The 24,032-nt window shown below is 27.9% G+C and overlaps 1 protein-coding gene across 7 annotated transcripts in view; it reads left to right on the top strand.

Moving 5' to 3' along the window:
- LOC136971780 (catenin delta-2-like) overlaps nucleotides 1-24,032 on the top strand; it is a 118,587-nt gene that overhangs the window by 77,153 nt on the left and 17,402 nt on the right. For all 7 annotated transcript variants that reach the window (XR_010880216.1, XM_067266283.1, XM_067266286.1 and 4 more), the window contains 5 exons: nucleotides 13,217-13,495; nucleotides 13,578-13,713; nucleotides 22,977-23,097; nucleotides 23,169-23,285; nucleotides 23,368-23,528. Coding sequence is in view for 6 of the 7 variants with exons in the window: in XM_067266283.1 (XP_067122384.1) it covers nucleotides 13,217-13,495; nucleotides 13,578-13,713; nucleotides 22,977-23,097; nucleotides 23,169-23,285; nucleotides 23,368-23,528 (814 nt within the window). In the remaining variant the exon portion in view is untranslated. The remainder of the gene's footprint in view (nucleotides 1-13,216; nucleotides 13,496-13,577; nucleotides 13,714-22,976; nucleotides 23,098-23,168; nucleotides 23,286-23,367; nucleotides 23,529-24,032) is intronic.

The following is a 24,032-nucleotide window of genomic DNA, read 5'->3' on the forward strand; positions in this document are numbered from 1 at the left end:
TTGACTTCATGCATTCCTTGTCAACATTATAACTCTAGAATGAGTTGTCCGATCTTGATGAAATTTTCTACGACAACTCACCATCACTCAAGGATGAACTGATTAAAATTTCAACTCTCAAAAATGATCCATACTGAAGAAAAACCCCTATCTCCAGTTCTACAAAAACAGATCATTTTTGAAAGTTGAAATTTTAATCAGTTCATCCTTGAGTGATGGTGAGTCGTCGTAGAAAATTTCATCAAGATTGGACAACTCATTCCAGAGTTATTTTGTTGACAAGGAATGCACGAAGTCAAGTATTAGTCGTCACTACGTTTCGACAAATATATCATTCTATCAAGCGTAATTGCTGAAATTTATGACAATTATATAACTTTATGCCTCCAGGCACTAAAATTATATAAGTTTTGTTATAGGATAATATTTTAATCTATAAAAAAAATGATCTAAATAATTATTATCTGCAATTTAATATATTTTTAAACTGACATTTAAGAGTAAAAATTAATATAAAAAGTTATAGAGGTCTTTATCATCAGGAAAGTGCTAGCACTTGAATTTAGTAATATGTTCATATTTCACATGATTTTTTTTTTACTTTTGCTTTAAATTATTTAAATTTTAAAGTAAATATATAAAATTATTTTCTCTGGTGTTTAGTTATAAAAATTGATTAAATGAAGGGAACTTATAAAATTTTTTTTCAGGAGAAAAATATTGTGAGGGCAGCCGGGGGTATAGGATATCTTTGTGATCACTATATCGCTTAATCGGCAACTTGTTGTAAGACAAGTCCTCTGTTGTCTAAACGGGGATGGCCTTCTAATCAAAGTAACAGTGTTAGGAGGGACTTAAGTTAATTCGTAAAAATAGCGGAGACTGATGATTGTAAGATCAACGTTCTCCTTATGTCAGGATTCCTGGACACCAGATTATCAGTTTTCTATAACGCGGATAACCACGCATTAAATATGGTTCTACTTATGCTATTTTAGTAACTTCATGAGATTAAATAATATACATGTATAAAAAAAATATAAAAACTCCAACTATTCTAAAATACATGAAGTCTTTCAAATAGTATAGCTCCAGCACATGACTTAATGACCCTGTCTAGTTCTTTTTGTTGCGTGTGACTGTAGTTACTTTGGTGTAATGACTATTAAAATAAATTTACTCTTACAAAATATTTTTGCATTGTAAAAGACTTATCATTAAAAAAAATAAAAAAGTGAAAAATAAAGCAAATCTCAGGAGAGACAATTGCTCCTTCTGGCCCCTCCCTGTGGGCACCCTTGCATTTGTCATGTGATTAGATAATCTATTAGTCTCTTATTGAAAACAAAAATTGAAATATAGAGATATGAATACACAATTTACATTTCAATTTTCTTTTCTTTTTATCTAAAATAATTCTGAAGCCTTAATAGAAAAAAATAGACTTAATAGTAGTATTATTATTTTGTTTAACTTTTGATGAGAGGCAAATTCTTAAAATTTGTATGCTTTGTTCAATAATTTAAAAAAAATACTTATTAATAATAATAAAACTTTAATGAAAATTGTATGAGTTACAGGCAAAATAAAACTATATTTTTTTAAGTATATCTAAATAAAACCACTAAAATTATAACAATATTAATATGGGTTTAAAGTGACTTCATAAATAAGTTAAATATTGCTAATTTCTGAAACATTAATAGTTTTGTCATAATCTTAAGTATTATTAACAAAAGCAATATGATAGAATCTGTTTATTATGATCATTTCAGGATCTACCTGTACTAATGATAGTAACTTATTGCTAACATTAAGTAGGATAAATAAATAAGACTATAATTTGGAAAAATTCTGGTTTTATTGATTCTAATATTAAAAGGACATGTTAAGATAATTAAAAACATATAACTTATTAATTATAATAAGTCAGCGCTGTTCAACTTATCATAGCCCGCGGGCCATATTTTCTTCACCAAACGTTTCGGGGGCCAAGAAGGTTGATAAATGAAAAGTCAGTTTATGTTAATTAAAAAAATATTTTATTTATACTAAAAAGAAAACTTTAAAATATTCGTAATATATTAATGAGAACATTGTGGCCGTAATTTTCACATAGTAAAATAATTTTAATATTAATAATAATAATTCAGTAACATAAATTTATTCATAGTAAAATGTACTCGCGGGCCGTAAAAATAATTTGGCGGGCCGTATACGGCTCGCGGGCCGCCAGTTGGACAGCCCTGTAATAAGTCTTCACTATTATTAATTAATAGTAATTCATTTTTTTTTTCTAGTATCATTTTATTACCAGTTAGCACAGGGTTTCCCAATAGGGTTGGTATTGACTCCTTAGAGATCAATGAAAAGGTTGCTAAAACTTTGCAAATATTAAGAAAATTATTTAAAAATATTTAAAATTTTACAATTTTTTTCTGAATTTTGGATAATTGCAGGAATATGTCTTTTAAAAATTATGTAAGAGGCTACGGCATATATATTATATATAATATTGAAGGAGGATCAATGGAAAATTATTTTTCTTAAAAGGGATCTGTACACAAAAACGGTTGAGAACCCCTGGGTTAGCATATAATTAAAGTAAGAAATGCAATTTGAACTACTGTAGCGTAAGCAAATAACAAGTAAAATAACCAATATTTAATATTTAATGCAATAATTTAGACTGATAATGATCACTTGTGATCAGCCACCTATTAAGGCTGTTAGCATTAAAAAAAAAACAAATGCTGTTTTTTAAATGTACTTTAACTTACATTTTTTTGGGATATGCTAATTCTAATAACATTAGACCACTGATAACAATATGTAAGATTATAATAAATGAATTCTGTATTTAAAATGTATCTTAATTGAGAGAGTGCTTCTTTAAGTTTGCTTCTTACAATCATAATAGTTGAAGCTATGCATTTTCATTAATCATTTTTTAGGATTTTATAAAGCAAAAAACGTTTGTAGAAACAGAAAATTACAAAATATAAATATAAATAAAAAGAATATTTTTAAATAAATATTATCCATTTGATTATTTTTTATTTTTCTAGTATAGCAATTAAAAATAATTAAGGAAAATTACTTTTAGAAAAATTAAAACTTATTTTCTGAAACACGAATAAAGTGAAAATAATTTGTGGTGTTTTGGAAATATTCGGAAATATTAGAACGAAAAACATTTAAAAAACTTCACGTAGCTATTAAAAATAAGTATATTAAAATAAGTTTCAGTTCTTGTTTATAGGAAATGTAAAAAAAAAGCGTGTAATGTTAATTATTGCAAATGGCACTTATGGCTATAACAAAAACATTTTGCAAAACTTTGGAAGTTAACAATTTTTTTTAATAAATAGAAAAACTTATCATAAGAGAGTGATTATGGAAGATGATTATTTTCTTACAAAAAGTGTCAAGTTTTTGCAATGCAAAAAAAATTAATACTACTTTATCTCGGTTTTATATTTTAATTTCTAATCACAAATATTTTAATGAGTTTTTTTTATTTTCTTAATATGTTTTTTTGTATTTATTGCATCAGACATCTGAAAAAATTATTTTTATAATTATAATATGATTATAAAATTTTATTTGAAAAAATAATTGCAAATTGATTAAATTATTGTTATATATGTTTTCTTGCAATATTTGTAAATGCTATATTTTGATTTAGAAGAGTAATTTCTCCAATGAGCAAAAATTTTATATATATATATATAAAGAGACTTTCTTAATGAATAAATATATATATATATATATACATATATACAATAGAGTCCTGTACAACGCAGGGGATTCGTTACTCATTATAGGAAATCGTATTATCGAAACCTGCATTATCACATGATTCATGAAAGTTTAAACTTTGGCCTATAAGTTGAAAAAAAAAATGTATACCTCTGATAGACAAAATTCGACGGTTGTTGCTTGCTTTATTTGCACATTGTACAGGACTCTACTGTGTATTCATTAAGAAAGTCTCTTTTTAATATTGAAATAGCAGAACAGTGATCAAATGTTAGAAGCTTGATGATCTAATGATATGTAAAAATTGTTAAAATTCAATATTAATTTTTAAATACATTTAGTTAACAATATTTAAATGAAATAATTAAATTTGTTGTAAACTTCCAGTAATAAGTATAGCTTAATATATATATATATTATTTTTGACTGATTTTTTTTCATTTGAAATAACAAGAAAGTGCTTAAAAAATCAGAAAATTGTAGTTGTATCAATAATATGTAACTTTCTGACCAGTACATATTTTTCATTAGGCTGCTTGATACATGAGCTAATACATAATCACCTACTAATCTCTATTGGTTTTTAATTCAAGGTCTGTTTATTGTTTGTCATGAAGACTTTAACAATAAATGTCAGAGACTGGAACTCATTATTTATAGATTGTGAGTTTTAGATAACTTTAAGGTCTTGAAATTTATGAATTGGAATTAACTATTACAATAATTCAAATAGTAATACTGGATAAAATAGCTAATGGATTAGGTAAAGCTAATATAGTTGCTCTTTAATAAATAGGTTTTAAACTGTAATTGCTTCCAAAGTAGTTAATTTTATAAACTTAAAGGAAAGAAATAAAGAATATAATAAAGTGTAATTTATATTGATAACTGGCGTTATCGAAACCTGCATTATCACACAATTTATGAAAGTTTAAACTTTGGTCTATAAGTTGAAAAAAAAACGTATACCTCTGATAGACAAAATTCGAGGATTGTTGCTTGCTTTATTAAATTCAATTAAAATTCTATTTTATTTGAAATGGTAGTTAAAAAATAGTTGATACATTAATATATTTACAAAAGAAAGCATTGAATGTTTTATTAATATCTAGCATAGTTCAGATAAAACACTAAACAACTCAGTAATGAATGAGTTCAGTATTTTCTTACATAATAAAATTAACGAATTACAATAATTTAAGCAAGTTGAATTTATTAATAATTGGAAAATAAATAGATTTTTATTAATTAATTTATAAACTGTAAAGAAAAAAAGTTTTTTGCACTAGATCTTTAACTTGCAATTAATATGTGCTGTCTAACTTGGATAGCTCCAGATGTATAATTTAAAATTGTAATATATTAAGTTAATTTAATTTATTCATTAGTCTCTGTTTATCCAATTTATATTCCTGTAATGAATATGATGATCATTTGTTTAATATTAGTAGTACTTGTGATTATATATATATTAAAGTATTAAACAAATTACCAGACTACCAGACTCTATAAGTTACTGCTAACTGAATATTAATGAAAAAATCTGTAAGTGTATAACATTGTATCTAATTGATATGGCAAGGACTAACCTGTAATGATACATTATAATTCTAGATAAAGAGCTTAGATAACACCTGTAAACATGCCTGTTTGTGAGAATTTAGAGTCGAGTTCTAAATAGATTTTTTTTGCTAGACATTTCTTAAATTTGTTTCTTTTCTAGTTATTAATAGATGGCAATTTTCTATTTTTAATACCGGTAATAAATTAATTTGAATCAATTTTTATTTAGCTAATTTATTGCTCAATTAGTTCTATTTTGAGCTAATTTAGTTTTTAAACCAAACATTCTCAGATCAAATATATTGATTTTCAGCACAGAGAGATAATGAAAATCAAATTTAATCAAAATTCCTAAAGGAACAAGACTTTTGCTATCAAAACATTAAACTATTTATTTAATATAGTTCAAGTTTAAATTTTAGAATTATTTATACAAAATCATATATAATAATAAATATAACTGTAAAAAGTTAAACAAATAAATTGATCAATCCTCTTCTATTGTAAATGTATATCTTTATTATTATTTTTTTCTCTATTTATTATTAATATAAAATACCATTGGTATGTTTAATAGTTTCAGTCCATTTAGTTTTAAAAAAAAGTAAATCCTTATCTGTTCTTCATCTCTGTCTAAAGTGCAGTGGTGTAGCGAACATAACTGGTGCCCGGGGCATGACACTTTATTGGCGCCTCCCCCAGAAACACATATAGTTTGTCTTGGAGACCATTTGGGAACCGCTCTGCAGTGGTGCCCGGTGCATGATAGACCCCCTTGCACCTCCTCGCTACGCTACTGCTAAAGTGCTAATATAATCTCATTAAGTTCTTACAATATCAGATGAAACCAATTAATGCAAAACTGGAAGTTCTCACAGTTAATTTTTTTAACAAGCCAGTTATAATATTTTATATAATAAAATTTATTATTGAATTAAAGTATTTACCTTCTTTATAACAAACTTGTTTGTCTTATTGACAAGTAAATATATATAATTGGCTTTATTCTAAACTATTTAACTTCTTTTGAAACTTAATATTTATCTTATTTGAATATTTGATTTTGTAGAAATATTATGTATCATCAGTATAAAAATTTATTATTTATCTGTTCAATAAATCTAATCCTTAATGTTAGAGCACAAATATATTATAAGCATGTTGGATCAAATTTTTAAAATTTTAATTACAACTTCAATCAATTCACTGCATGTTTCGATTTACTGAAGATGCCTTAAATAAAAAAGGCAAAAGTGCTTATTTTAAAATTTTTAGCCTGATTTTTGAACCGTCAGTAACACTGTGAATCTCTTAATTATTGTTATAATAAAATAAAAACTTTATGGTTAATATTAAAAATAGAAAATCTCAAAAATTAATTTTAATAATATTTCCTTTAATGATTAAATTGAAAATTTTTATTGAATCTTCGATTTCATTTATAGTTCTGATAAGGAGAAACTTATGAATAATTTAGTTCAATATGTTCATGTTACATAGGGTTTTATTGTATTGTTAATATCAAATCTTTTAAACTTGCAAAAATAATATTTAATTAACAAATATATTCAATCTAATGCCGACCATCTTGAGGCCTACATAATGAAATGGAACAGCAATTCAAATAAATTGTATATAAATACCATTCAGTACAGGCTAATAGATAAATTAACAGTTAAATATGTATAAATAAAAGAAAATAACATGACTCTTGTAATGAAATACCATATTTTCTATGCATTTTCAAGCATGTGGTAAAGCATACATTAATATATCTTTTAATGTTACTTTCTTTTCTTTATTTATTAAAGATATATCAATGCTAGACACACATGTTTTTCCAAATACTTGAAAATACATACAATATATAAATTGCTATCTATACAAATAAAAATATTATATACAGTAATTCATTACAAGGGTTGTTATTTTCTTTTATTTATACTGTATATATTTACTTCTTAACTTATTTATTATTAATTTTTTATTAGCATATATTGAATGGTATTTTTTTTACAATTTTTAAAAAAACTTTAAATTCATATTTTGATACATTTCATTTGAATTGCTGTTTCATTTCGTTATGTAGGCCTGAAGATGATTAGTACTACTGCCACAAATGTTTATTTTCTGAATTAATTTCACAAAATCAAACATATAGTAATAAACAAATGATACCAACAGATTTTAATTGAGCTATAATATGGCTAATTAATTATAAAGATATTACTTGTTTGGAATAAAGCCAGGTTAAATCCCATTTTGAATTGATCTTTTCTTTCAGAATAATCTAAATTAATTCATTTATTTCTAATTATTAAATTTAATAAAAGATGTTGGCTTAACCATCTATCTTTAAGACCAAATTAGGTAATTTGTTTTTATTAATTAGCCATATTACAATTTGATTAAAATCTAGTAATATTGTTTGTTTATTACAGTAACTCTGTTGTTATTCATCATCATATGAAAGTTCATAGTATATGTCATCAAAATAATAACTATTTACCATTTGTTAAAATTTTAACTAATGCTTATTTACTTGAAATAAATCTTAAAATTGTTCAGCTGATGAAGTATTTTTTTTGTATTCATAATAAAGAGGGAAGATTTTTTCATTTGGTAATTACGAGATTGATAGATAGATTGATTTATGTCAGATTGTTTAGATTATATTTAGATTTATATAACTTTTTAAAACAGCTTCAATGTTTTTGTAAGTACCTAGGTTTCATTTTCAGATATCTTTTCAACTTTCTCATAGAACAATTCAAAAACAAAATATATACAAAAGTACTTTGTATATACAATGTATTATACTTTTGTATATGGAACACTAATGTACTAATGTAACATCACCCAAAGCAAACAAGTGATGTCCTACTCTTTTGTTAAATATGTTTGCTAACCAACTTTTCTGCCATTCTCAAGAACAGCTTTTAAATTACTGAATATAATTCCAGCATTAGTCCATAGAACTTCAATATGGCATCCTTGGATAAGAACATTGAAGTTCTATGGATTAATACTAGAAAAGTCACTTGAACTGTTCTTCAAACCATATTCCAAAGTATTCTATTTCAAGTATTTTGCAAGGAAGTTCTCAAAAAACTTCTTAAATTTTTTTATAGAATAATTTAAAATTGAAATTATCTAATTTTATGAGGCTTGAAAGTGTTTATGCACTTTTTTAAAGCATGAGTTTATTCAAAGAATTAAAAAAAACACACACACAGTGAGTCTTATTTCTTATGAATGATACATTGGGATCTGTTTTCTTGATTTATGTGATTACCAGATGTTACTCACCATCACTTCTTGAGTTTCACAATACAAAGTAACTGAAAGGAATGTGTAGACAGCTATTGCCAAAATTGATTTTTTTTTATTTATCGTAGAATATTTGGTATAAAATATATTATCTTGATGTCTTTAAATAACAAAAAGGAACACATTTTGAACTTTGCTATTTTGCAAAAAGAAAAGAAAAAAAAACAATTTTTTATTTGCTTTTATAATAGATATTTGATTTTAATACCTTTTTTTCTAAATAAGATGTTTGTAAATAACATAAATATATTTAATATTTCTTACACTGATATGTTGTTATCAGTCACTTGTTAAATTTTTTCTTGAATAATTGTTTGTAATGTATCAGAATTTTAATAAAAATAAATTGTTTATATTAAAATCCTATGAACTACATAAATTTATGGACAAACATTAATTATATTTAATAGTTTCCATCCTAATTTAAAAACTTTTTAGTATTTAGTTAAAATCTTAGTTTATTGAAGCAGTAATAAAAAGAAATATAAATTATTTTTTTTATGATACATGTTGAGAAGAGAGAGATAATTGAAGTGAGCTATAATAATATCAGTTTGGAAAGATTTTTATATTCAAAATGATTAGGTTTGTTTTTCATCATAAATAAGGTTATGAAATCTTATAGTGAAATTATATTACAGGTATACCTCGAGTTACGTCGTTCTCGATTATACGTCGTTTGTCAAAAAAGTATGTGGAAAAATAAAAATCAAGTTTAAGTCATTTTATTCGACTTTACATCCGTCCGCCACAAATATTGAAGTCGTAATATCACTAGAAAAGTGTTAAAAGCACGTAAAATCATATTAAAATATGTACATTTACAGTAAATGTTTATATAATCATCATAAATCCTAGAGAACAAAACATGAAAACATCTGTGTTTCTGTGTTGTCGTCTTATTTAGCGGTCTTTAAGAGCTCATTATTGGCGTTTTCCACCGTAGTTTCGACTTACGTCGTAACTACAAAAGTAAATTCAACTTATGTCGCCTCTCCTGGAACCAATTACTGACATAAGGCGAGGTATACCTGTATTTGCAAGATACGTGGTACGATCCAAAAGTTTGGGGACTGCAGTAATCTATAACAAAAGCATGTATTTGAAGTTACAGTGTATGAAATGGATTCTACCAAACCACTTCTATGTGTTCAGGTTAATTTCACCCATGTCATGTGATTAAACTGTGAGCACTGCGAAACTGTTTTTTCCGGAGATAGTTATCTTTGTTCTGCAACGTAACAAAAGTGGAGTTTCAAGAACCTACAACATTAAATTTTGTTAGCATTTAGGTAAAACACCTACGGAGACTTTAAAATTGCTAAAAAATGGTGTACGGTGATTCTACCATGGCAAAGTCGAAATGTTGGAGGTTGTTCTTGAAACTCCACTTTTATTATGTCGCAGAACAAAGGTAACTATTTCCGGAAAAAAACAGCAGCGCTTGCGGTTTAATCACATGACATGGGTGAAATTAACCTGAACGCGTAGAGGTGGTTTGGTAGAATCCATTTCATACGCTGTAACTTCAAATATATGCTTTAGTTGTCATAGATTACTGCAGTCCCCGAACGTTTGGATCGTACCACGTATATATACTATGACAAATTTGTCAAAATAAAAAAATGAAACACTGACATATTCTGTAAGATGTTTTTAATGCTAACTTTTTTAACTTTATTTGATTGTTTTGAAATGTATATGCATATTAACAAAGATAAAATTTCACAATTGAATTGTATGATTACATGAATAAAACAGGAATAGTTCATTAAAATAAATGAGTTTTACATATCAAAAATTATATATGCTTAGTATTTATATAATTATTATTATTTATAATTACTTAATGCATTTTTATATGTATTATGATGAATATTTTTTTTTAATAAAATAGTACATCTAATGAATTTTGCCAAAGTTTTAAATGACTTTAAGAACATATAAGTTTTTATCAACTATCAGTTCTAAAACTAATCTGTAAATTGTGTTTTAGTTATATAATAGAGTATTATTTATAATTTAATTATCCACATTACTTTCTTTTTACATTTAACTATATAATTATTTTCATCTCTTAAACAGATTTTTATGCTAATGGATTATCAAGTAAAAATGTTTTGATAATGCTTGCAAATAGAATATTCTATTTGAATAATAAGTGATAAGTGTAATTAAATTTAAGTATTTCATATTTATGTTCATATTGAATAAAACTTTATTATTTAAATTACTTAAATTATCTCATAACTTTATAAAAGCATAAATATATTTTAATTCACCAACATTCTGTTATTAAAAGTAAAATATACACATAACCAATTTATGATTCTGTGATAAAAGAATGACACACACACACATATATATTAACAGTTATATTCACGTGTGCATATAGACATGCTGAAGTCTTTATATTAATAATTAATTTTGTTTAATATATTAGTTTATATATAATAATAAAAATCTGTGCAAAAAATTATTATGTTTAAACAAATTTTTTCCTTTAATTTTTACGTAGAATAGTTTGTAATCTATTCCATAAATTGATTATTTTTATCATTAAAATAGCACGAAAACTGCTTGCATGAAGACAAGAATTGTTTCTGACTGAAAAAAAAAAAAAAATATATCAAAAGATATTTAGATTGGAGTACTTTTTCTTGGCTAATGAAGATTAAGCTTGTTTTTTGTGGTGAAGTTTGCAGTTACTAACTTAATTATTTTATTTTATTTGCTCCGAGATTTTGTCTTTTTTGCAGTTTGTTTGTATAATAATTTTATAATTTAAATAAGTCAGATAAAAAATATTTAAAAGGAAATTAGAATTTGAAAGCTTTTTCAATATTAGCAGTATGTGTTTTCAGTTTCACTTCAATCACATGCCGTATTTAAACTCTTTATTTTATAATTCTATATTTATAATTTAGAACGATGTAATATTAATAGATAACTTAACTGAAGCTAAAAAATAATTTATTCTTTGAATATTTTTTGTTTAATTTATATTTAAGAAGCTTTTAAACTGAATAAAAAATTCCAATACTCCAATTCTTTCCACATTACACAAAAATTCCAATACTCCAATCTAATATTTTAAACTTTTATTAATATAACTAACTAATATATCATAATGGACATTCAGTATGTTTAAAGCCTGTGAAATATTAGATGAAAATAAAATAAAATATATTTAGAAATATCAAACAATACAGTATCATCTTTCTATTTAATGAAATTGTTTTTAAAGTCGTAATATTTATTTTTCTCTTGTGTCAGTATATCATTTGCAAAAAATCAATATTTTTTTTCCTTACTTTATTTTGAAAAGTTTCTATTTTATCATTAAGTTTGGAAAATAAAACAGGACATTTCAACATTCAACAAGTTCTCATATTTGAAATTTATTTGTTAATTTTAAAAAATAATATAAAACCTTAAATTAAAAAAAATTTATAACACTTCTGTCTATTATAAGTTTATTTATACATCTAAATACAGTAAATAAAAATGTAATGTTCGTTTGTTCCTAATAGCTAATCTCCAAAAGTTCTTCACAGATTGCTTTGAAAATTTGACACAACATTGCATTCGAATATGCGTGTGTTTTTATATAATACAGATGTCGAAATTCCTCCCCGCAGGGGAGAGGGACAGGATTAAGGCTTACCGTGAAGAACTTGGCTTCTATTATACTATTTTAGATGCGGTTTTTTGCATTTTTCATTGCGTTTAATAGGGTACGTCAAGAGAATGTACACTAAGAAGGGATTTTTCGAAATTCCCCCGCAGGGGAAGTGTTATACATTTATAATAGATACATTTTGAGCCGCAGCAATGTGTGGCAGGTACTGCTAGTTTCAAATAAAATTATTAGTTCTATTATACAGTCAAATCTGTTTTTATGCGGTGGATAGGGACCGCATAAAAAAAAACGCATAAAAAAATCGCACGAAACTTCACGAGTGGCTATAAAAAATAGTTTTCACAATACAATTAAAAAAATATTTTTTTTTTATGCGGTCAATAGGGACTGCGTAAAAAAAGTCTCACGTAGAAAATAACTCAAAACTGTACGAAATAGAATTTATTGACAACAGATGTCAGCACTTGACTGCATCGTCTCATCTATCGTCTGTTTTACATATTTTTGTCCAGGTGGTGTTTTGTTGACTTAAAAAAGAAATTATTTCATTTTTCGCATATTCATGCAATAATATTACTATAATAAGTTTATTTAGCTATAATAAGTCAACGTGAGACATGACAAATCTCACGAGACTAGTCGCCAACTATACCGCACAAATAAAAAATCGCACAAAAAAAGACTGCATAAAAACAGGTTTGACTGTATTTTTTTAAAGTTCATAAAATTTATAATCACAATTATAATCACATTGTATTATATTACAATGACCTGAAGTTATGTTTATAATGGAAAATATGGGAATGAATGAATAAAAGATGTTTTTTTTTTTTTCCACCATGAAAAGTTTTAAAATTTGTTTGATCTTTTGATAGATAATGAATATAATATTTATACAGTAAAATATATTTTATTTAGGACCCTATGGATATTCTGGTACTCAGATTCCTGCAACTTCTCCCGGTTATGCTCCATACGAAGCTCCGCCACCTCAGGGGTATCTAGATCGCCGCCCAAGTTATGATGATCATCCACAAAGTCAAGTACCTCATATTAGACCTCCCACATCTTACACCCATCCTTCAAGAGTTGCTGAAGAGAATGCTGGCTTGCCACTTCCAACGATGGACAGACAGTATCCTCCACCACCTCGGCATCCTCATTTAGAAAATGAAAGTATTGATGGAGAAGGAAGAGGTAATTTATTTTTCATCAGTTTAACTAATAACTTATGAAATGTTTCTATTAAAGGTTTTTTTTTTTTTTAATTGCATGAAAGATGTAAGGTGGAGAGATCCAGATTTACACGAGGTAATAGAGTTCCTAGGCCATCCAAATAATGTCGTTCGGGCAAATGCTGCAGCATATCTCCAGCATTTATGTTATATGGATGATAATATTAAACAAAAAACTAGGTAAGTAAACTTAGTTACATTTAGATTGTATAATTTTATAGAAATATTTATGTAAGATATTTAAAACATAACTAGGATTATCTTTACTTATATTCTACTATTTTTTCATAATGTTTAAATAAACTTAAGAATTAAGTATAATAAATTTTTTCTGATTAAATTTCATTAACAGAAATATTATTCAAATGTTTCTAATTAAATGGATTATCCTAATTTTTTAAAGATATTTTTAAAATATGTAAAAATCAACAAAAAAGTATCTCATCTTTATTATTTGTTATATCTTTTGAAATTTAATAAAAACGATAAAAATGTTTATACAGTCAAACCTGTTTTTATGCGGGGGATAGGGACCGCATTAAAAAAAACGCATTTAAAAAAAATCTCACGAAACTTCACGAATGGCTGTAAATAATAGTTTTCGCAACACAATTAAAAAAATAATTTTTTTATGCGGTCAACAGGGACCGCATAAAAAAAGTCTCACATAGAAAATAACTCAAAACCGTACGAAATAGAATTTATTGACAACAGATGTCAGCACTTGACTGCATCGTCTGGTCTATCGTCTGTTTTACATATTTTTGTCCAGGTGGTGTTTTGTTGACTTAAAAAGTAAATTATTTCATTTTTCGCATATTCATGCAATAATATTACTATAATAAGTGCATTTATGCTATAATAAGTTTATTTAGCTATAATAAGTCAACGTGAGACATGACGAATCGCACGAGACTAGTCGCCAACTATACCGCACAAATTAAAAATTCGCATTAAAAAAATCGCACAAATAAAAATCGCACATAAAAAGAGCGCATAAAAACAGGTTTGACTGTATCTAGTACAATAATAACGATGATAATACTAATTAAAATTTAAAATTTTAATTCAATTAATTAAGATATTATTTTGTTTGAGTAAAGTATAAATTTGTTTTATTAAATTTTATTCTGTATAATAATGTGGTATTTAAATCTATTTACACCCAATTCTTTTTACATAATTTTGATTTAACATGGTCTGTAAAAAATTAAATTCTCTTTTTACCTAATATGTTTTGATTTAACACATTTCAATAAATTTGCCTTTTTAAAATTCTTAATTTGATTTTAATTCTGAGAAAAAATGTTTTCTTCCTTTTTCAAAAAACTTCTCTCTCGAATTTTTTTTTCTTTTCTAAAGATAATTTTTTAGAATTTGAATTTAACGTGCTCAAGCAAATTTTAAGATTTGGCTGTTTTTATGACTTACTTGAATGTGTGTGAATGACAATCAGTTTTTCATTGTGACTTTATCCCACAATTGAAGAAGTCAGAAAAAATTTAATTTGAAGTTTGATGATTCGTTATGTTTCCATTGATTTCTTTCAATACAAGCTCGCCAGTGGCCGAGTGGATAATGCCACTGAACGCTGGTTGTTGGTCCTGGATTTGCACCTGACTGGCATGGAGTTTTCTAGATTTTTTTCACATTTGTAATATCTAAATATGGGCAGTTTTCCATAAAGTCCTCCTGGAAAGTACCCCCTCCTTGGTAGGTCATTTATGTGTTGCTTTGCCTTATTGCATCAATAAATCCAACACAATCCTTTCAATATTGATTTATTAACTAAAATTGAAATCTTTTTTTAAAACCAATTAATATAATAAGGGTTATTTACTTCATTATTTCTCCTGGTATATAAGGTTCTGAACCAATTTTCCATTTTTCCATGTGACAGTATTTTTTTTTTTTTTTTTAATGGATTTGTTGGAATCATATCTATCCTGTAAATACAGAATTGGGTATATTAAAATATTTATTTTTAAAACAATATGTTTTTTAATTAAACATTTTTAACAAATTAATCCTGTTACGTTTTGTTTATTTGCAATGTTTTTAAGTACGAATTTGTTAATTTCTAAATAGAACTTTTATTAAAATCTTACTTTTCTCCACTTATTAGGAATTCTGGAATAGAGAATAAAAATTACCTTTATTAATTAAAGAATTATTTCATGATTTTCATAACAATATTTAAAATTGATGTTTTGTTGTTATATTAGCGAGGTTGAGGCCGAAGTTTTAAACGTGAAAACGTGTACGTCACACGTTCTGCGCCACTTTACTGTAAGCCTAGAAGTTTGACAATGGTGTTTGGAAAGTCAGTGGAATCATGCTCGACATTCCAAATGCCATTGTCAAACTTCTAGGCTTTCAGGAAAGCGGCGCAGAACATCTGACGTACACGTTTTCACGTTTAAAACTTTGGCCTCAACCTCGCTATTAACAGTTCAAATTTTGAAATTAATAATTCTTCAAAATTACTTGGAATGTTGTAAAATTCATTTAGATATTAAACATTTTAAAAGTGAAAATAAATTATAAATTTCATTCTTAGTAGCAAGGACATCTGATATGAAAATAAAAATTAGAATCACTTTAAATTTTGTATCATTTTTAAAGTTTAGAAGTAGATAATTTTTAAATAAATGGTAACGAGTTTCAGAAAATGAATAATTAAAAGTAAAAAATATGTTTGAGGTTTTCAACTTTATGAATATTTTTAAAATGCATGTTCCTACGATGTTAAATATTAATGAAAATTAAAAATTCCTGTTTATTTTATGGCAAAAAAGAATATAAAGTTATTTTTCTTGTTTGAAGAATTTTATATAATTGTAAAATTAAAAATATTTTTAAAATAATTAATAATAAACAAACAAAGTTCGTAGGTCATAAATAGATAGGGTTAAAAATTTAATTTAAATTAAATTGGAATGCAAGTGACAGAATTTATCAGAAGATCAGATACATTCCAATTTAATCTTCGGTCTTATAATTTAAAAATTTAGAAATTTGTTTACAAATTTCTGCATTTCAGCAGAGGCTTATTAAGACTGATATTAACCTAAGTATACCGATGTCATGAACTTGTGTCAAGCCACTTTTCTTCAAATATATAAGTTTATGTTCTTGGTATACAGCTTTCTTGTTGCTCTGTTCATGTCAATTACAGCATATATTTGCATATTAAGATGATCTGCTTTCTCTGGATTCCACTATGATGACATTTAACTTATAAATAATTTTTATTTGTGATTTATTATTACTTAATTGATGATCTTAACATTTCAGTTATCTCAGGTTTTTATATTAAAAATTTCTTTTTAAAAATTGTTTGTCATTTCCCTAATTAAGATGATTAGCTGATATTCTGTAATTTGATTTAAATTAGTCAGTTTTGGATAGAGCTATAATTTTATGACATATTCAAAACAAAAGCCTGAATGAAACAATAATAAGTTAAATTTTATTTCAATTTATTATTGTTTGAGTTATTATAAATGAGTATATTTTATCAGCAATTCAAATACTGAATTATGTGATTAGAAGACTATAAATTGTGTAGAAAACATTTAGTAGTTTACATATAAAATAATTTTTTTCACATTAGATTGTAATATATTAATTATAAAGGATATGTTTTGTAAGATTATATATCTTTTACATGGGGGAAAAAATAACATAAGATTTGCAAATTTTTCTCTAGCATGTCTCCTAGTAATAATTATAATTATAACCACTATTGTTTTATTTAGGTTTAGCTTTAAATATGTGTAATTACCAGTGGCGTGCCGTGACATTTGATGACAGGAAAGCTGTGTTTCCGTAAGAAGCCGACTCCCAGGGGCAATCAGTTAATTGCGCGTCAGTGATGGTCTAGGGTCCATTCGTACGTGCATGGTGGCGGAAAAGACAAAGACAACAAGTATCTGACAAAAACCGTTTATTCTAATATAAAATAAACATACACTATGTACATAATAGTTTGCTTTAGGACAATCGGCCATTCGGACGTCCTGGGCGTCGATGAGGTTCTTTGATCGTCGATCGAAGGTGGTCCTGGGACAGTGGCATTGACAAGTCTGTAAGGCACGGAGAGACTTCGTCCGTCAGGGACACAGTCTAAGTCCAAAGTGGCATGGGTTACAGGTTGGCACAATAGAAGAGAAATTGTTTTTTTTTTTTTTTTTTTTTTGCACATTGACACATGGCGTTTTGGTTATTCAGAACGTTTAACCCAGTGCGAGGTGTCCTCGATTGTCAGGGATTATATCAATCTCTGTTTTGATTGGTCGTTCTCCCTCAATTACGCTTCCCGAGTGGTTAGTCCCTGGTTACTAAACATAACGAGACTCTTACCTGGAGCGCAAGAAAAGTCAAAATCAAAGATGAATTCGATCTTCCACTGGTCATAGGACGACTTCCTTCCACGATTCATGGTTTCTGCCTCACAGTTTGATATAAACAATGGGTGTCCGACTACAAGCGACTTTTACCTATGTTTGTTTAAACTAAGCTCCCTGCCAGAGGCTAAGGGATAGAATCGTTGGAAGCGTTATACGATATTTTGGTGTGTAGCTTCCACCTGCTAAACCTGGTGAGGTTGGTGCTCTGTAAAGCACATGCGCAAATGCCTATAATCTGGCTCCTTTACACCATTCAGTTATTTTTGCTGTTGAAAGCTGACCCAGTTTCGACAATACAGCGCTTCCATTCTGCCACTGATATTCGAATATACAATAGCAATCTTATCGTTTTTTTTTCACACATAGTATAGAAATTTGTAATAAGATACATAATGCGGTTATAATAAAATATTAATTTTAATTAATTCAAAGTATGTTAAAATATGAAAATAATCGCCCAATATGAATTTATATTTTAGAAAATACAAGGGAAGCGGCGCTTCCACTGCTTCCAATGACGGCACTCCACTGGTAATTACAATCAATAAAACATTTCTTTTATTATTCTCCTTTGTTATGGAATCTAAACAATATTAACAAAATATGAGAAAATGATTTAAGTAAATAAAATAACTTATACAGGTAGTCATTGATTTGCAAATGGTCAACTTTATGACTGTGACCATGACTGCCGATTGGTATGTCTTGGCAACAACTTGATTTGGCAACTTCCATGTCTGGTTCCTCAAGCTATGCCCAACTGGGCATATGATAATTTGTGATGATGATTGTTATTTATGTTTTGTATAAAATTTTGTTTTGGATCTTATTAAGTTATGATGATAGCATACATACCAACAGTTTTCCTTTTGGAGGAACAGTTCATCTTCTCTCCTCTGTTTGCCCTGTAGCTTGCCCTCTGGAAATGTTTGTCTGTATTACTTTCAAGGATTTTAATAGTTTCCATGACTATACTTTCTTTAATATTCATTGGTTTTAAACAAGAACTAGTTCCCATCGTAGTTAAAAACTACACTATCATCCACTCGGTGGTATAAACAGAAATTTTAACCCATATGGGACAACAGTAAAACCCAGTTAAGATATTCTTCTACCCTCCCAAGCTTTGGACATGGAGTTAAGAGTTATAGAACAGTTAGCCATTGCACATGGTGTCCCAACATTATACATAAGCTGTTTTTTTTCAAGCTCCGATGGTCCATAAAAAAAGACAAGTGTAAATAACAAAATGAATTTATTACCAAAAGTTAGGTACAAACCTGGATACTTTTTGACATAATCACTGTGAAGATTGAGACATTTGTCATATCTGTGGATGAGCCTATCCATCCCCTCTTCATAGAATGTTGCCGCCAATGACTTGAAATGGGCCTAACGTTGTGTAGTGCTTGATCACTAAATGTATTGTTTTTTTTATTTTGTATTAGTGTCAATTATGTGATTGTTTGTGTATTGTAGTTGGTGAAACGGAAATAAATTTCGTTCTGTTTATGTTGTCGCGTACCAACCCTTGACGGGTGAAGCTTGTAAGCGGTCATTGGTGATTTGACGGGTCACGTGGTACAGAAGTCCCCAGATGGCGGGAGCTTATAAAAAGTGCGTGTGGAAACATTTGTTTTTACATTTTTCTTGGACATTGGCCTGGAGGAACCTCATCAGAGGCGATCGAGTGCAAAGGTTGTTTGCTAATGGATTGGAAGGCAAGAATCGGAGCAGTGAGACCGAGAAGAATAATCCAGATCCATCGGCGTGAGGAACCGGTATGTCCCTTTCGTAACAAGAGTAGTACGTAGCGGAGGAAGCGTTCATTCAGTCACCATATTTATTTTGTTGGTACGAACTTTTTCTCAACACGTGTGGACGCCTCATTCTGAATCGACTGAAATCATCGTGTGACTCGAACGTGTGTAATTATTGTCTGTAAAACTTTTCTTTTGTATCTTATTAGGTTAAGTCCGCGTTTTTCTCCACTCTTATTTTTTAGAATTAATAAATTTTGTTATTGTGTACGGTTATTTTGTTAAGTCCTCGTCATTCTTACCGATCTTTATGTCTAGATCGTTTCGTTCATCTCAGACACTACAGTTGTTTTGAAGATTGTCATTAGCCTTGAATCTCTGCCCTCCTAGTCACTTTTTCTGTTCAGGAAACAGATGAAAGTTGCTTGGTGCTAAATTGGGGCTGTATGCTGGGTGTTTAAAAGTGGTGAAGATTTACACCTTTCAGACTACCACCCATATTGGAACTTTTTAATGCGTGAAGACTTGCACCTCTTTTCTGAACTGAAAACATGGCTATCAGGGCAGAGGTTTGAGACTAATGACGATCTTCAAAATAATGTTGTTAAGGTCATCTCAATTCACTGACGGCAACATTCTATGACAAGGGGATGGATGGACATGACAAATTCCTCAATCTTCACGGTGATTATGTTGAAAAGTAACCATGTTTGTACCTAACTTTTGGTAATAAATTCATTTTGTTATTTACACTTGTTTTTGTTTTATGGACAATCGGAGCTTGAAAAAAACCGCCCTTGTATATAGTTTCTTTGAACATTATCAACAGACCCATTCAGGATCCACCCTCCCAGATGACTTGCTGCTAGATAACCAGAATGAGATAGTGGAAATGATCCCTCTTACTTTTTCATACTAAAATTATCATATTATGCTTGCTCTCTACGCTGCAGAGACTTTACTTGACTCTCTGTAGTTTATTGCTAATCTTTTCCGTGTGGGATCAACCAAGTAGTTCCTGATGTTGTGTTGGGGCAAGAGTGTTAAGGACTTTACAACTAAACACACACGCTTCAGAGATGTTGTCAATACAAAAAAAAAAGTTTATCCTTTATAGTTACAAGAATTATTAATATGTAATAGCTGTACACAGTACAATTATGTCTAATCAACCTCACAACATAGGAGCATAACAAGGCTTTACAAAGATATCTGACTGATGACTTAACCTAACTATAACTATGAATATATATATACAAATCTTATAATTTACAAGGTGATCATGCACTGACAATCCACCAGTATACGACACTATACCCATGTCTTGCACTGGTATTCTATAAACTCCTGGTATCAGGTTCTGGTCTATGTCTTGCTTGTCTGTATGCAGCATTTGGTATATTGTTGAATTTCTTTTAAAGTATACCAAATGCTGTGTACAGACAAGCAAGACATAGACCGGAACCTGATAACAGGAGTTTATAGAATACCAGTACAAGATGAAAGGCAACAAAAAGAGCTATACTACATTGGAGCCACAAGGAAGTTGTTGAATGAAAGGCTAAAAGAGCATAAAAGGAACATATAGAACGAGCAGCCAGTAACAGCACTAGCAACGCATGTTATATCAGACCTGACAGAGGTCTTAGTAGTTTGGGAAAGAGCTAAAATAATACAAAAGATCCAGGACAAGAGACACCTGAAATATGCTGAAGCATGGCAAATAAATAAGACAAACCAGAAAGGATTAGCAATAAACTACAGAGAGTCGAGTAAAGTCATGCAGTGTAGACAGCAAGCGTAATATCATAATTTTAGTATTAAAAAGGGACAAACAGGAGAGAAATTGTTATTCTTTTTGAATGAGCATGCGCTCTAGATAAGAAAATTCAAATGTTTAAATGTTCCAAAAGAAAATTTGTTATAGAAAGCAAAACCAGAATCATTCGATTTTTTCTATTCCTGAGGAAGACCATTCAAAATTGCTGAAAACATTTGGAAAAACAAATAAAAAGGCTGCATTTTAAAGGTGTTTATTTCAAGGTATGAGTTGTATTTAAATGCAGTTACAGAAGATTGTTATTAACTTTATCCTGGTGTAGTATGTAGTTATTCTGATGTTCCCATATGAGATGCTTATATGTCTAAGTTGTTCGTTCTCAGTCCTATCATTTTGCCCATAAGATATATGTTAAAAATTCCACATAAGATTAATGAGGGTAAAAATAAGAAAACAATATTTAGAGATATATTAGAATGACATAAAATGTGAAGGCCAACTTACTACCAAATTTGTCTATGACCAGTTCCTTGGAACCAATTATAGTTATAAGTTGACAACTACCTGTATTGTCTTTTCATTCTATTGACTCAACATAATGATTACATGTTACAAACACATTAAATCATTGGTTAAGCTAGCAATAAGTAAACATTAAATGTTAACCATTTTAATTGTTAGTTTTTTGCAATACCTTAGTTTAAACTGCTGGCATTTCTCATTTCAGTTATATCCTAGCTGCTGTTGAAGACTGAACATGCAGATAAACAGATAAAAATAATTATAATCGATAAACCAAGTTAAAACAACTAGTCCTATTTAATGTTAGAGTCAATAAAACAATTTTTCACTGACTATTCTTACTTTCTTTCCCTCACTTAATGTTATCAGTTAGTTATTTTTATCAATTTAGGCAAACCTCAAAAGAATTTACATTAAGTTCACTATTAATATATATGAAATTTTTGTAGTAACACTTTGCTTAACATTGGTACACATCATAATGTTGTTCCAAAATTTTATATTATAAATTTCGATTGCAAATGTTAATATTACAATTTTTCATTTTTTTTCTCTTCAAACTACATTTGGACATTCTGTTAATGTTTACTATCAAGTATAATCGTGCTAAAAAAATTTTGTTTAGAATGGTTGACCAGTAAATATCTTTGCATGTTGCTTTTTTAACTTGGAGTTAATGAAACCAAAATTTTCTTTACACATAGTCTTATTTATTTAATCTTAAGGGTAAATGATCTCTTAAAGTATTATTTTCGTTTCTTTACTATTTATTACAGAAACTGCATGCAAATAAATATATATAATAACCTAGAATAGTAAAATAAATACAATATTATAAGTATGTATTTTTTTCATAAAGGTAATAAAAATAAGACATAGAGTTTGGTATTATTTTAATAAAATAATTTTTTCTATAATGTGTTATTAGGTTAAATTACATATATATATATATATTTTTTTTTAAACCAGAGTCCTTGGAGGCATTCCACAGTTAGTTGATTTGCTCAATCAAGAAATACCTGAAATTCAAAGAAATGCATGTGGAGCTCTTAGAAACTTGTCTTTTGGGCGACAGAATGAAGAAAACAAGGTTAGTTATGTTTAAATATTAATTTTTTGTAAAATATTCTGCTTTCAGTTTTTTAATGTTATTTTGAACAGAGAGCAATACGTAATGCTGGAGGCATTCCTACACTTGTCCAACTTCTCAGGAAAACACCTGATAACGAAATAAGAGAGTTAGTAACTGGAATTTTATGGAATTTATCATCATCAGAGGTATAATTAAACTATTAGAACAAATTTAGCATTAATTTAAATGATAGTTGATTTAAACTTACATTGATTAAAATATTTCAAGGAACTCAAAAAGCCCATTATCGATGATGCTCTCACGGTATTAGTTAATCACGTCATAATTCCTCATTCTGGGTGGGATCGTAACAGAGATCCTTCAGATCAAATCAAAACACAAGAAATTTATTGGTCAACTGTATTTAGAAATGCTAGTGGAGTTTTGAGGTATGTTTGCTTCATTAGTTAGTTAATGAGTAAACCCTAGGAATAAATTTAATTCTGATAGCATTGATATCAGATTATTTTCCTTTAATAATGTAATATTTACATACAGTATGTAAATATTTATAAATTTGTTTTATTTAAAGCTTGTGTTGTTTTGATCTAATAATAAAATTTAATATTTTCTACAAAGTTTGTCAGCAAAAACAATTTTTTATTCAGTTTAACTTATACTTTATGGTTTGTTCTTTATGAGTAATAAGTAATGATGAATACCTGTTTGTCATAAATAATCTTTAGTTTTTATTTCTTGTACATTGATTAAAAATTGTTGTCAAGCATTTGAATATAATTATTTTAAAAAAAAATAACAAGAAATTAAATTTTAGTTTTGAAAAAGAAGTTTAGGAAAAACTATTTGATTGACAGTTTGACACATTTAATCAAATCATAATGCTTTTCAGATGGTACCTAATTCAGAAAATTATATATTTGTCAGTTTTGCAA

The sequence above is a fragment of the Centruroides vittatus genome, unplaced genomic scaffold (genome assembly GCF_030686945.1).
Source record: "Centruroides vittatus isolate TY-2023 unplaced genomic scaffold, ASM3068694v2 contig_272, whole genome shotgun sequence".
Lineage (NCBI taxonomy): Eukaryota > Metazoa > Arthropoda > Arachnida > Scorpiones > Buthidae > Centruroides > Centruroides vittatus.